This window comes from Rhinolophus hipposideros, assembly GCF_964194185.1.
Source record: "Rhinolophus hipposideros genome assembly, chromosome: 9".
NCBI classification, from domain to species: Eukaryota; Metazoa; Chordata; class Mammalia; order Chiroptera; family Rhinolophidae; genus Rhinolophus; species Rhinolophus hipposideros.
The window spans coordinates 67,636,804-67,651,627 of NC_138055.1; the positions used below are offsets into that span (position 1 = coordinate 67,636,804).

At 36.8% G+C, this 14,824-nt stretch overlaps 3 protein-coding genes across 4 annotated transcripts in view; 1 reads left to right on the forward strand and 2 right to left on the reverse strand.

Annotated features, from left to right (window-relative positions):
- Window positions 1–1,275, reverse strand: part of ZFC3H1 (zinc finger C3H1-type containing) — a 50,918-nt gene extending 49,643 nt beyond the window's left edge. Inside the window, exon 1 of the mRNA XM_081058230.1 lies at window positions 1–1,275. Coding sequence (XP_080914356.1) covers window positions 1–592 — 592 coding nt within the window. The 5' untranslated portion in view covers window positions 593–1,275.
- Window positions 964–12,104, forward strand: THAP2 (THAP domain containing 2). The gene is made up of 3 exons (XM_081058235.1): window positions 964–1,541; window positions 7,380–7,575; window positions 9,813–12,104. Exons 1-3 carry the CDS (start codon window positions 1,471–1,473, stop codon window positions 10,200–10,202), a joined length of 657 nt encoding a protein of 218 aa, XP_080914361.1. The 5' UTR covers window positions 964–1,470; the 3' UTR covers window positions 10,203–12,104.
- The window catches only part of LOC308501625 (uncharacterized protein), a gene marked incomplete at its 5' end in the record, with an annotated part of 6,415 nt that continues 3,150 nt past the window's right edge, over window positions 11,560–14,824 (reverse strand). Inside the window, one exon of one of the 2 annotated variants that reach the window (XM_081058236.1) lies at window positions 11,560–13,759. The remainder of the gene's footprint in view (window positions 13,760–14,824) is intronic. The other variant, XR_013993932.1, reaches the window with a different exon arrangement.

Below are 14,824 nucleotides of genomic sequence, written 5' to 3' on the forward strand. Positions count from 1 at the left end.
AACTCTTCCGAGGCGGAGAGGGCTCCCGCCAGCTCTGACCGCTGCCGAATCCGGATCCCGCTCCTGCTCCCGGAGGTGCTCTGCCCCCCGGCTTGCCTCCTCGCTCACCCCCTCCACGCCCCCGACTCCAGCGACTCCCTCCCCGGTACGGCCTGCCTCGAAAGCGGAAACGGTCCAAGGCGAGGTGGCTCCGTTCCCAGAAGGACGGCCGGGGGCTACTTTCGGACAGTGAGCTCGAAGGCATCCGCACGGAGGGCGGGTGAGACCGGAATGGCTCTTTGGGTCGGTAGCTGCTGTGTCCCCTGAGGTGGCCCCGCTCCGACGCGTGCCGCGAGCGTGAGAAATTCCTCAGCTGCTGCTGAGAAGACGACGACGACGACGAGGAGCCACCGCCTCCGCCGGATCCACCGCCCCGGGCCGGGTGAGGAGGCCTCCGCCGCGGATACGGTAACAAGCCGCCGCCACTGCTGCTGCTGCTGCTCCGGCTCCGTATCTGGCTGTTGTTATCGTCGTCACTGATCTCCCCATCTTCTAGCTCCCCTTCTTCCTTGGGCGAGAGGCCACTGGAGGCCGGAGTATCTGCGGTCGCCATCCCCGGAGCAGCGCCTTCCACACAACCTTATCCCGCGGTCTGGGATCCGCCCGACAACTGCCTTCCTCCTCGGTTCCCTTCTTTCCTAACGGACCGGGTCGGTGCGGCCTTACCCTACTCGGACACCTATGGCTGGCTCTGCTCCCCAACTTCCCCGCACCCCAGCCCTTTCTCGCCGGACCGTCGCAACCCAGTTCCTTTCCCTAGCGCCCCCTTGCTCCTCCGCGATCCGCGCTCTTCCGCCTCGCGAGAAAGAGGCTCTGGAAGTGGCTCTCCCCGTGACGTCACTTCCTGCGACACGCAGGAAACAAGACGCCCAGTTCCCGCGATAATTCACAACGCGATTCTCAGTGGGACTTGTAGTCTCTCTTGCCTCTCTAGGGTGTGTCTTTCCAGCCTGCAGCTCACACCCACCTCAGACTTTGGATTGACACGTCTGGGTGCGTGGTGGGGTGGGCGGGCCTGTTCTTAATCACGGCCTGGAGTTTCATAGCCATGGGGGACCACGGGGAGGAGGATACCTCTTCTTTTTAATCGCTCCGAGGACAGCGGCCAAAGGGATGCAATAGTCCCACGCCCTTTTGGGGGCCCGGGAGGGGTCGGGTTGTTTCCGCCATGTTGGTGAAGGCGAGGGAAGGCGACTGGAGCTCCGGGACCGTCGGCTCTGCTGGCTCAAGTCCGCCATATTAATAAAGAGAAAGGGAAGGTTGACCACCCCCCCACACACAGAAACACACGTCTTCTTCCTACCCCGCTCCCACGACTCGGCTCAGTGGGCCCTTCCCCTGCCTCACTTGCCCAGTTTCTGCCCGAAAGAAGCGTAGCAGCCAGCGCCTCGCAACAGGCTACAGACAGCGCCGAATGAGGGGGAAAGGGAAATGCCGACCAACTGCGCCGCCGCGGGCTGTGCTACTACCTACAACAAGCACATTAACATCAGCTTCCACAGGTAACCTGGGCAGGGAGTGGGGGTGAGCCGGCGACGAGAGCTGCTAGACTGAGTGAGTATTGCTTGTGTGGAAAGAACAGGAGGAGGGTTCTAACTAAGTCTAACGACTTCACTACCTAGGTGGTAGGTAGCAGGGAAACATACTTGCTCTTTGTGTGTTTCTCAAATCCGTCCAGTTTTTCCTCTCCCGTCGGGCAAGATTTACTCCCTTTAAAAGAAATCCAAGTTCTGTACGCGTTATTATTCCTAATAGAAAAAAGTGACAGGAGGATACCTTTATTTTCTACTTTTTTACCCCTATATATTAGGCCGGTCTTGACATGAATGACGCCGTAGGAGGAAGCAAGATCTTCCTGTTCAAGTCGTCAATCACCTTAAAATCCTACTGTGTTACCGTTAAAAGTAATGAATTCTCCCTAGCTGAATTGACATGGGAAGCATTTAGATTTCTAATAGTCACGTACAGTAACTGCGGAGGAACTGTCATCACTGATAACCACTGAATTAAGCAATGTTCATGAAACTACAAAAGACAAGTTTTCTATTCTTACTGGAACAGAGTCATAAAAAGAACCCAGGGTTTGTTTTTCCTTCGTTTGCTGGAAGGACAATCAAAATTCTTTAGCTCTGTAAAATCAGAACTTTTGAAAGCACTTTGAACGCTACATTAACTATAAGTACTCGGTAAATATTTACCTTTTCTGCGAGTTCCTGCCTTGTGGCTGAAGAAAAGAAGCATCAGAAAAGTTAAGTGCAAACAGTTCTGATTTTATATACCTCACAATTTACTATGATCTTAGAATGTAGAAAATTATATCCTTGACCTTTTCCCTACCTCATGATGAGTAAATGTACCCATCTTATTAAAAGTTGCCACTTAAAAAAAAAAAAATCTTTGTGATTTTTGTTTTTCAAATGTAGTGCTTTATTCATACACGCATTAAATGTGTACCGAGCTCTTATTTGCCAGCCATTGTGCTAGGGATCCAGAAAATTCTCATAGTCGTGGAGTTTAAGAGTGTAATGAGAAAAAAAGACAAATAGTTAAGTGCCACAGAAGAGACATTCAGGCAGACCTAACTTAGCCTTAGAAAGTCAAAGAACATTTCCCATAGGATGTCAAATTTCAAATGAGACCAAAGGATGAAGATTTGGTTCTGTATGTTTCTTTAAGTATTTCTTATTTTATCCAATTAGTATTTGAGAAGCCAGGGAGGGTTTTAAAAGACTGACATGATTAGATGTGCATATTAAAAGGTCCGCTGGCTGCAGTGTGGAGAATTATAGTATTATTTAAAGTGCCTGTCAAGCATCATCAAAAGATGATTTTGATGAGGAAGGAGCTTATTAAAGAATGTTAATTTACATACTGTTTCACAGAGAAATTTTGTTACGTCAACTGAACTAAACAGTACTTCATTGCTGGCATCACGAGCACTAGAGTAGAAGAAGTTGAGAGTTGATAGAGAAAAAACAGGAACTTGTAGTAAAATATATTATTAATAATCCAGTGGCTTAGACTAGAGTAGTACTAACAGTAGGGATGGAAAAAAATGGACAGATTTGAGAAATGTTTGAAGAGAAACTACTGTATTTGGTAACTTGATTTGGAAGATGAGGGAAAAGGAAGGAGTCAAGGCACCAATAATATTGAATTTAAGAGATGTATACAGTAGCATGCATACCTCCTTTCCATATTTGACCATTTGCCTCCTATGAAATTAACGTTTTCATGTGTAACCCGAGAAATTTAGGCCTTAAAATAACATTAGTTATAATAAAAATACATTTCCTCTTCATATATACAAATAATATTAACTAACTCCTCTCCGAGGACATTGGTATACTTCATCCCCATGTACAACTTATGTTGCCCAAACTTGACTGTCTCCATTTTTCTTATCACTTACTCCGCCTACTCCGGTGTAAATCTCCTCAATAATCTTCTGAAACTGCATTTACTAATATGAGTTGTCACGCGTACATTACTTTTTCATGGTCCCTCAAATACTCTGCTTTTCATTTGACACTAATTGTGTGGTTTTCATCTTATTTCTTTGGCCTATATCCAGTCTCCTCTCCTCACCCCCTGACCTAGGTCTTCACACTCTTATTAAAAAGATTTCAACTGTTCCTGTGGTCTCAGTTAACATTTACTTGGTGATGCATCCCAAGTCAGTATCTCCAGTCCAAATCTCTCTAATGAGTTCCAGACCTTTAGGTCAGGTGTCTCAGTATTTCCCGGGTGTCTCTCGTCAGTTCCTCAAATTCACATCAAAACTGTACTAATGAAACTGCCTCAAATTCCCTCAAACCTACTCCATTTCCCATATTCCCTTTCTCAGTAAATGAAAATACCATCCACCCAGAAACTGGGAAGTCATCTTTCCTTGACTATATTCCTTCTTGATTGGATTATTGTAACAGCCTCTTAACTGGTTTGATGCTTCCATTCATGCATTCCTAACCTGTCTTCTGTAATCAGTGAGGTGTTGCTAAATGTTCAATAACAGGATCTCCAGGGTGGGGGAAAAGCCCTGATTTGTAGTATTTTCCCAATTTCTCTGATGTATTAATAAATACTTCTACCATGGCTGGTTTCAAGCTACCAACATGACATCACTGATCACAGAGTCGGGAAGAAATGTAAAGTACCACACTACATAACATTTATACCATACAGATATAACAGACATAAATAACCTTAAGAGTATAGATAATACTAAAGTAATTAGGAAGTGATGGGTATTTAGTATTTATTACCTTTGTTTTTAATTTAATTGCAATTTTACATTACTTAATTTTTCATGGCTGTTTTAATAACCAGTTAAAACATTTTCTGTTAACAATCAGCTCTCTAAATTAGGCCTTCTAATGGATAAATTTCAAAATTACTCTTTAACTTAGAGTTATAACATTTCATGTCATAACACTCTTCCCAGTCACCAAGAAACTTAATCTTCATTACTCCCACCCTAATTCCCCTAGCTAATTCCCATTACTACGCTAAGGCCTCCTGAATAGATTAGCTCTTCCTATTTTATGCTTCCATGTTACCTTGTACTTACCCTTTTATAACACTCATGATACTTGTTATTTTATAATAATAACAAATAGCATTTATTTACCATGTGCTATGCAGTGGGCTAAGCATTTACTCACATCCTCATTTAATCCCTAGAACCACACTAGGTACCGTTATAGATGATAAAACTAAGGCCCAAAAAGGTTGAATAACTTGCCTAATGTCACCCAGCTATTATGTGAAGGAGCAGGATTGGCGACCTGGTTTGACTCCAGAGACAATGTTCTCAGCCATTCTTTCCTACTGTATCACGCTGTTTGATTTTGTACATTCCCCATTACAGTATACCCTTATCGAAGGTAGATACCATAAAAGTAGGTCAGTTTTGTTTACCACTATATCTTCAGTGCCTAGGACAATACTTGGAATGTAAGAGACATTCAGCCATTTATTAAAGACCAAAGCAATATAGTACTGTTTACAATACTGAGAGGTTTTTTCCAAAACATCTAATATTTTTGAAAGTCTGTTTCTGTTATTGTGTAGACAAAAATATACCCATCTGTTACCACCATATTGATTTTTTAATAGTTACAGTATCATTTATTATTACTTAAATTCAGCTTATGGGCTACATCTACCACCCTTTGAATATGCTAAGAAAAAGCCCAACAACACAGGCAAAACATGATTAAGGTTGATGCTGTAAAAAGCAGTATCCAAAATCAAATGTAAAATTGTTCATTATTTTTCTAACAGATAACTAAAATTATTTAGTAATGGTAAGCTAATCCCATTAGTTCCTTTATTCACTGATTCACTCAGAAAAGTTCATTGAGTGCTTACTTAACAGGATAAAGCAGTGAAAAACAGCTCCTAACCAGGAGCCTGGTGGTAGATACAGAAAAGTAAGCAATTAGAATATAGTGATGTTGGTTCTATATAATACAGGAACCTCCAACCTAGTCTTCTGATCATGAAAAACTTCTTTAGGAAAGTGGGATTCCTAAACTGAGTCTTCAACGAAAGAAAAAAAATTTAGTCAAGTTAAGGTCCAGTTCAAGACATTCCATAATTGCGGACCTAGTTTTAAGAAGAGCTAAAAAAAAAAAAATGTTGAAAACTATTATCTGAAAGACAGTCTTCATGTATCTGAAGAGTCTTAGACAAATGATAATACAAAGATAGTACTTATTCTGAGTCTTTATTGAGGCCCCAACAAGAAGAAATTCATCAGAGCAAGTTTAATGCATATAAACAAACTAAAGCTTGATTTTTAGCTTAGGCCACAGGAAATATTTCCAAACCATTAAATATTAGAACAGAGATCTCTGAAATGAGAATAACTTATTATGAAAACTTGAGGGCTAGGCAGAGTAAATTCTCCATGAGAGGTTTCTAATGAAATAGAAAAAACATACATGGAAACATGAACTGTAGAGTTACATACAAATGTTTATCTTCAGATCAGTTTGTTTGGGGTTGGAGGATAGGAACAGGAGATCGTGAGTGTGTTTACCAGTAAATCTAGGCTTTCATCTCTTTGTGCCCCTATTGCTGGTAATTTGAGAAAACCTGGTAGGTATATCTGATATAGCCAAAGCTGTTACCTAGTGAAGCTTCAGTTGTGGCTTCTAAGCCACATGATCTTCTAACATTAATGGTTCTTTTTAAACACTACTTAGTTCATAATACTTAAAGAATAAGGTAGTCAAAGTTAAAGAAGAGTTAAACTCAAGCTTGTTCCATGTAAATGTTCATTCTTGTTTCCAAGTCAGTCAATACAGTTACCACTAGAATTTTCAGACAGCCCATTATGTTTTTCTCTTCCCTAATTGGGTACATATTAGTGTATTTTATATTTGAAATAAATATGAAAGGAAAAACATTCCTGCTGGGGTTGTCAGAAGCATTTTATTTTTTGTAGTAATTATGCTTTCTATTGTACTACAAAGATATATGCAGTTTAACTACATGGAAGTACTGAATATATATAGTAGTGTATATATGTATATATATATTCTAATATATGTATATATATGTTCTACTATATAGTAGTGTATATACTATATGTACTATATATACTATAGTAGTGTATATATGTATATATATATTCTACTATATGTATATATTCTACTATATGTATATATGTATATATACATATAGTAGAATATGAAGCAAATTTTTCTTGATTCCTTACTGTTTGCAAGGCATTGTGCTAAGTGTTAAAGATAGATGAAAAGATATAAGTTAATCCCTGTCCTCAAGAAACTTACAATTTACTTTCATTTCAGTTGAAATTTATTAAAATGGAAAAAATTACAAAACAGTGTGGTAAGGGTCAAAATGAAGGAATGCAGAGGGAGGAATACCAGAATCTGTCTGGGCTTTCCTTGATAAAATTTAATCTGTAGATATCTGATTTGTCTTGACTATGTATATCATCTTCACAAGCATTGTGAAGTTATTCCTGCTTATACATGGTCCTATGTAAACTTGATCTAGATCAGTTTAGTCTTGTTTATTTTTACTGCCCATGTTAAGACCTAGGTTAGGAAGAAAGATCTCTTTTTAAAACCCTGAAAAATGAAACCATTCAAGTCAGTTGTTTATTATACATTTTTTTACAACTTATAAAAATTAGCATAAATTGGTTTCTGTTCCAGTGTCAGGATATTGGGACTTTAAATTTTTTTTTATGTAAATGGAAGATACTTTTAAATCATCACCTCTTAAAATTTCTTTTAACCATTCAGGTGCAACCAGAAATGTTGTGGTTGAATGGAATTTGAGTTGCCTTTTTTTTTTTTAAGGTTTCCTTTGGATCCTAAAAGAAGAAAAGAATGGGTTCGCCTGGTTAGGCGCAAAAATTTTGTGCCAGGAAAACACACTTTTCTTTGTTCAAAGCACTTTGAAGCCTCCTGTTTTGACCTAACAGGACAAACTCGACGACTTAAAATGGATGCTGTTCCAACCATTTTTGATTTTTGTACCCATATAAAGTCTATGGTACGTAATGCTTTTGGTTTTTTTTACCCCATTTTTAGCACCTATTCCTTTTTGTTTATAAAATGGAACAATTCAGAATATCTTGTAATTCATGTGTGATGATATGTCTCAGGAAATTTGCAAAATTTCCTCTTGACGAGTAAAGGTGCAGGTAGAGTTAGAGCTCAAGTCTTCTAACTCCAATATTCTTTCCCTGATCCAAATTGTTTTCCTATACTGGAATTTTACATTACTGCCAGTTATTATCAATAACTGAACTACTGGTAAAACTGAGGAATCATGAGTAATGAAACCTCCAGCATCACTTTGCTCTAATTTTAAAACATCATACCAAAACATGTTCTAAGTTCTTTAGGAGCATTGCACCCAAAGAATGCCAGAGCTCCAAAGAATGTAAGTTCAGAGAGAGATACAACAGAAAACTTCATAGAGCTCACATTTAGGCTGGGCTTGAGCTTGGAGTTTGGAATTTAAGAGACAGTTCTTGACCTTGTACAGGACAAACGCAACAGCATGATAAGAACAAAAGCTAATTGGTTGAGGGGTGAGTGAAAAATAATCAAATGTTAGCAGTGATATTTAAAAGGAAGGAGAATTAAGACATAGGATGAATGTCTTAAAACAATGTTTTATATAGTTAGGGAAGATCCGATCAGAGAGGAAAAAGCTAGCTGAGAAAGAAAGGGTCACCAAAAGTTAGAAAGGGATAGAATAAACAAAAATAGAGGGTTGAAGTTTGAAAAGTAGGACTGGAATTTTTTCCTCTGAGAGAGGAAAAAAATACTGCTTTTCTAGAGTTATTTGTGACAGTTAAATTTGTAAATGTACATGCATTAATATCTGAACGGGAAGAAGAGTATATCATGAACTAGTTATCAGAGATTAGAAAAGCTCCAGAAGGAGAAGGCCTTTTGTCTTTTTCACTTCTGAATTCTTAGCACCTCAAATAGTGTCTGGTACATAGTACAGACTCAAATATTTATTGAACTTTAAGTATACCTTACTTTTGACATTTTGATCATTTATTCATTCAACAAGTATTCACTAAACTTTACATTATCTAAACTTGACAGAATCTAAGTCGAATGCTGAGGATATAAAGATCAAAAAGAGTCCCTGCCAATATCCCTAGGCAGAAGGAATACCAAATGTAGGTTTTGTGAGGACAAGAACCATGTTTGTCTTATTTGTTCACCTTTGTGTCCCCAAGAACTCATAAATAAATTTCTGTGTTTCAATAAATGTTTCTTGCATGAATGAAAGACACAAAGTTATGAGGTTATGATATAATCTGAGAACTACAAGTAATTTAGTATTGCTGGAATAAAAATCAAGATCACAGGTGGCAGAATGGAGTGACATCCTAAATGGTAGAGTATGCCACGTAAAGATTTTTTTTTCCCTTTGGATAATGGGGAGGCGAAGAGGAATTCAGCCAATATAGAAACATCAAGTCTGTTAAAAAAAATTATTCTGATAGCAGAATATGCATTAGTGAGGATCAAAATGAGATGAAAATCAATAAAGAGGTTTTTAACATTCAAGCTAGATATGATATGAACCTGATGTGGACAGTAGCATTAAGAATGCTAGAGAGGAAATGATTCATGATAGAGATATTTAGGATATAGAATTAATAGAACTTGTTGACTAATTGAATGAAAGTAATAAAGGGAAAAAAGGGTCCTTAGGTTTCTGATTTGAGCAAAAAGTTTCTAGCAAGATTTTAAATCCTTGAAGCTGTAACCGAACAATTAATAAGTAAATCTATTCAGAAGTTTTATACTGAGAAATATGTTTTTATTAAGTAGGACCCAAGGTCTGAAATATTAATCGAGACAATAGTATTTATCTAAAAAAAGAGATCAAATTAGTATCGCAGATAGACCAAATGTCTCAACACATGATATTGGCCTTAGTGAGAAAATAGCAAAGGAATTTTAAAGTCTCCATAGAATCATACTCAATAACTTGGAAGTGAACTTGGATGGAATTCCATTGTCTATTTCCAAACCAATGTTTGTAATTCTCTGGAGAGAAGACAAAAAGAAGTAAGTAGTTGCAGTTAATTCAACCAGTTGAGAAACTTGAATCCATGATTACATGAGATGAGCTGCTGATGTTTCCTATCTTTTAAAATTAGTTTTTAAAACAGCTGTTACACAAAACTAGACAAAATTTATTTACGTGTGATATTCCATAATTTATGTTCAACACTCTAATTTTATTTGGCTCAGAAACTCAAGTCAAGGAATCTTTTGGAGAAAAACAACAGTTGTACTCCAACTGGACCATCTAGTTTAAAATCAAACATTGGTAGTCAGCAAGTACTACTTGAACACAGTTATGCCTTTAGGAATCCTATGGAGGCAAAAAAGAGAATAATTAAACTGGAAAAAGAAATAGCAAGCTTAAGAAGGAAAATGAAAACTTGCCTACAAAAAGAACGCAGAGCAACTCGAAGATGGATCAAAGCCACTTGCTTGGTGAAGAATCTAGAAGCAAATAACATATTACCTAAGGGCACATCAGAACACTTTTTACCAACTGCCTTAAGCAATCTTCCTTTGGAGGATTTCAAGATTCTTGAACAAGATCAACAAGATAAAACGTTACCAATTCTCTAAAACAGAAAAAGAGTACCTTCATTTACCATTAGCCTGCATATAACTTGATGCCCTCCTTCATTTATTCAAAGGTAAAGACATTTAAGAAAATTATGCCAAACTTGGGTATTTAATAAAGTTTTACTTGAAGTAACCTTGTTACTGTATAATTTATGAAGACTTAATTACAAAAAAATGGAAAACTTTTTATTAAACTTTTGTTTGAAAAAGAATGGAAGTGCCTTACATGAGAATTACATAAAAATTTTGTTGTATGTTTGCAAGATGTGTTGTGTTTTCGTCTTTTTAAACTACTTTTAAAAGAACAGTCTATGACAAGTAATGTGTTTAATTTATATTAGAAAAAAATTTGTGTACCAAAGTTGGGATATTAAATTCTAAATAAGATGCTAAGTAGGAGTTAACAATATTAAATATGACTTTAAAACTGCTGGGTTTTGTATTATTATTGGCACTGTGATTTGGAAACTACAGAAAAAAAGCCTAAGGTACAGGGCAACTTTTTTATTTAAACTTTCTGTATCTTTTTAACAGTAAAAGTGACCTAATTGTAACCTCCCTCATAAAAATATTAGCTTTTAAAATAGATTGTAAAATATTTTGAAAATATTTTTGAATGTGAAGTACCCTTGAGTCATCCAACTTTGGTAAGGCATCAAGTACCTCAAACTAGTAAAAACTGGTAACTGATTATATTTACCCTCTAAGAAAAATGTTGTGAAATAGAAATTGGGATATAGTTTTTACCTTAATTAAACAAAAAAATAACTGTATATACTATTTTACTCGCAATAAAAACAATACATTTTTTATTTCAACATTGGTTCATTAATAAGCAAATATGCTACCAAGTTCCATGTTAGGAACTTCCTCTGTCTTCATGTATGTTGATACCAAATCTTTTAAGCTTTTTTCCTCCATAAACCCGTAATAGAATTTAATCATAGAAAAGTACTTACCATATTATATCTTTAAAACTTATAACTTTAAATGGAATCAGTTTATCTTATACATCTTGCTTTTTATCTCCTTTTTTAGTTGAGAGTCAAATAGAACAACCATACTGCATAAGGGAAATGAAATTCTCTATAAAAGTACATCTGTTCATAAAGCTATGCAACTGCTAATTGTTTTACAAAATAAAATATCAGAACTATTCTTGTAATTGCCACTTGAACAACTAAAGAGTTTGCCTTACTTCACCAGATAAATGTTTAATAAAAACCCTTTCCTTCAAATAGCTTTGATCAAATCATGCAAAAATGTATTAAAGAATAATGAAGTTAGTTATTCAATCCTGATTCAAGTTTCTGACACCATAATATGAAAGTAGCATACACCTAATCATAAATTGCTGTAAATCTTTTTATAAGGTAAATGTTACTTGATGATGAAAAAAAATATTTTTTGCCAACTTTTTAGGTTGCTGGTTTATTTGTTTTTTATGATATTGCTTGGATCCTAGGAACAATCTTTTTACAGTATTAGCATCCTTCTTTTAATAAGGAATGCCTCCCAAATAACTAGAATTCACAAAGGCAAAGGTAGGAAAAGTCTGTTTTAGTTATCAGGTGCTTACAACAAATACTTAGGAAAATCCTTTTGTGTATATTGTAAACCTTGTTAGTCATTTTATCTTTATCTTAATTAGTGGATGTAGCTCCTTGGAATTGTCATTACATGGTTTTTTTCAAATATGGTTTCAAATATCTTTTCACCAACACATAATAATCAGCAAACACTGACTGTACCTACTTTAATACCTCAAAATAAGCAAATAATTATTTAAACATAAAGTATGTTTTCCATATGTAGACTCATGGTTCACTACTGCTCCCTAATACAAAACAAAACACTAATTAATGTAGACTGGTTCCCATCTATAATAATATCTTGGTATCTAAAACAAAAAATTAAAACATGAAAAACAACAAGGTTTTCACAAAGTTACTTAGTCTTCATTATTATGAGACCACTGAATAAACTGCCACTCAGTAATTTTAAAGTAATTTTTTTGGTGTTTTCTCTTTGTCTTTTTCATGTTATTGTCCTGATAACATCCTCCAAACTCTCCCTGCATCAAATTATTTCATTAACATACACCTGTCTACCTTAAAACTAGTCTAATGCATAGAAAAAAACCTAAAAGGAATCTTAAAATCATGTTTTCAGTTTATTGATAAACTTATCACTTTGACCATATACCATAAAACTAATCAAAATTATAATAACTTTTCCCTCTGCTGGACACAACACATACCCTCTGTTCACTCATTTTATGTCTGCCATTCATGCTATGCCAACTAGGCAGTAACCTCTACAAAAAGAATCAGCAAAAGCCTAGTAACCTGATATAAAGATGAATCTGATCCGATTTACTGCCAATAGGTTGCTCAAAGTCTCCTGAGAGGAAAAAAACAATGTTTTTATCATACAACATGATAAATGTTTAAAAGGCATATATGTGGAGGTGGCTTGGCAAATGGTGTTGAATTAGAATTTAATGAAAACATAAACTTCAAACCTTTTTATAGTAAAATACTTTTCTTTTGAAACATTTCTTCTTATGACTTAACCAAAGGAAGTAGAAGACATTGGTGTTGACCTGAATTACATAGTGGTTTGTTTTTTTTTTAAAGATTTTATTGGGGAAGGGGAACAGGACTTTATTGGGGAACAGTGTGTACTTCCAGGCCTTTTTTCCAAAGCAAGTTGTTGTCCTTTCAATCTTAGTTGTGGAGGGTGCCGTTCAGCTTCAAGTTGTTGTCCTTTCAGTCTTAGTTGTGGAGGGCGCAGCTCAGCTCCAGGTCCAGTTGCCGTTCCTAGTTGCAGGGGGCACAGCCCACCATCCCTTGCGGCAGCCGAACCGGCAACCTTGTGGTTGAGAGGACGTGCTCCAACCAACTGAGCCATCCAGGAGCTGAGCGGCAGCTCAGATCAAGGTGCCTTGTTCAATCTTATTTGCAGGGGGCGGAGTCCACCATCCCTTGCAGGACTCGAGGAATTGAACTGGCAATCTTGTGGTTAAGAGCCCATGCTCCAACCAACTGAGCCATCCGGGAGGCAGCTCAGCTCAGGGCGCCATGTTCAATCTTAGTTGCAGGGGGCGGAGCCCACCATCCCTTGCGGGACTCGAGGAGTTGAACCGGCAACCTTGTGGTTGAGAGCCCACCGGCCCATGTGGGAATTGAATAGGCAGCCTTCTGAGTTAGGAGCTCCAACTGCCTGAGCCACCTGGCCGGCCCCATACATAGTGTTTTATCGTAAGATATTTTTTTCCCTTTATCCCTTTAAAATGTACACTGAACAAAGTTGTTAATGATATCTTTGTTAACAGGAAAGCAACTAAATACCGCATCAAAGCCAAGAACTAGAGTTTGACACTTGATATTTTCATGAAATAACAACCCTACTAACACAGACCTTTAAAAATATTTTAGTTCAATCTTCAATTTAGCAAAAACTAACCATTAGTTCTCTTACTTGTTCTTTACAAATATTCCGTGCGGTAGGTGGTATCTCCAATTTTCAAGTGAAGAAATGTTGAACACCTGAAACTAATTTAAAAAATGTTGATGCAATTATCCATTCAGACATTTACTATGTGCCTACTGGCACAAGATATAGAATGCTACCTTGTTTCCCCGAAAATAAGACCTAGCCGCACCGTCAGCTCTAATGCGTCTTTTGGAGCAAAAATTAATATAAGACTCAGTCATATTTTACTATAAGACCTGGTGTTATAGTAAAATATAATATTTTATAATATATAATGTAATGTAATATATAATAATATGATACCGGGTCTTATATAAGACCGAGTCTTTATAATATAAGACCCGGCCTTATATTCATTTTTGCTCCAAAAGACACATTAGAGCTGATGGTCTGGCTAGGTGTTGTTTTCAGGGAAACATGGTAGTATCTAGGAAATTATGGATTGAACACTGGTCTTCAACCTCCAAATCTCTGCCCACCACATTACAACTCTCTGTTAAACATATAAATCGTGTCATTAAAATAGGAGAAGTCATGTGTCTCAAAAAACTAAAATACAAAATTTTATAAATACAGTGAAGATAGTTTAAGAAGTCATTGTTGATCTTTTCTAGGTAGCCTTTATAATGTTGGTATTTTATCTCATTTCTCAATGTCAGAATACGGGTAAATTTTAATTTTGGTATAATATAGAAAAGGTTCAACTTTATGCCAGAATATGGGTTTCTTTGGGTTAAATACTTTCTAAAATGATTTCATAATGTGTATTAAACAATTGCGTATTGTATTCACAAAATGTAATGAGTATATGGATATTAAAAACCTTTCCAAGGACATTACTATCATGCCTATCATTCCCAAAAAATGTACTTGAACATTTCTGTGGAAGTCCTTCACCCTAAATTGATCCCCTAAAATAGTTCTGTAGAAGTTCTCCCTAAATTAAAGCAAATTATAAAGACATGCAAAGTCTAGCAGAGGAATTATCGTTTTTGTTGCTCAAGTTATACCTAAACATACATTATAGATTATTTGCACTGTTTTTTTTTTGTTTTTTTTTATTATTTTATTTGCACTGTTTTAAATGCTGGTATTGCAATTTGAAATAGGTATAGGAAGTGCTA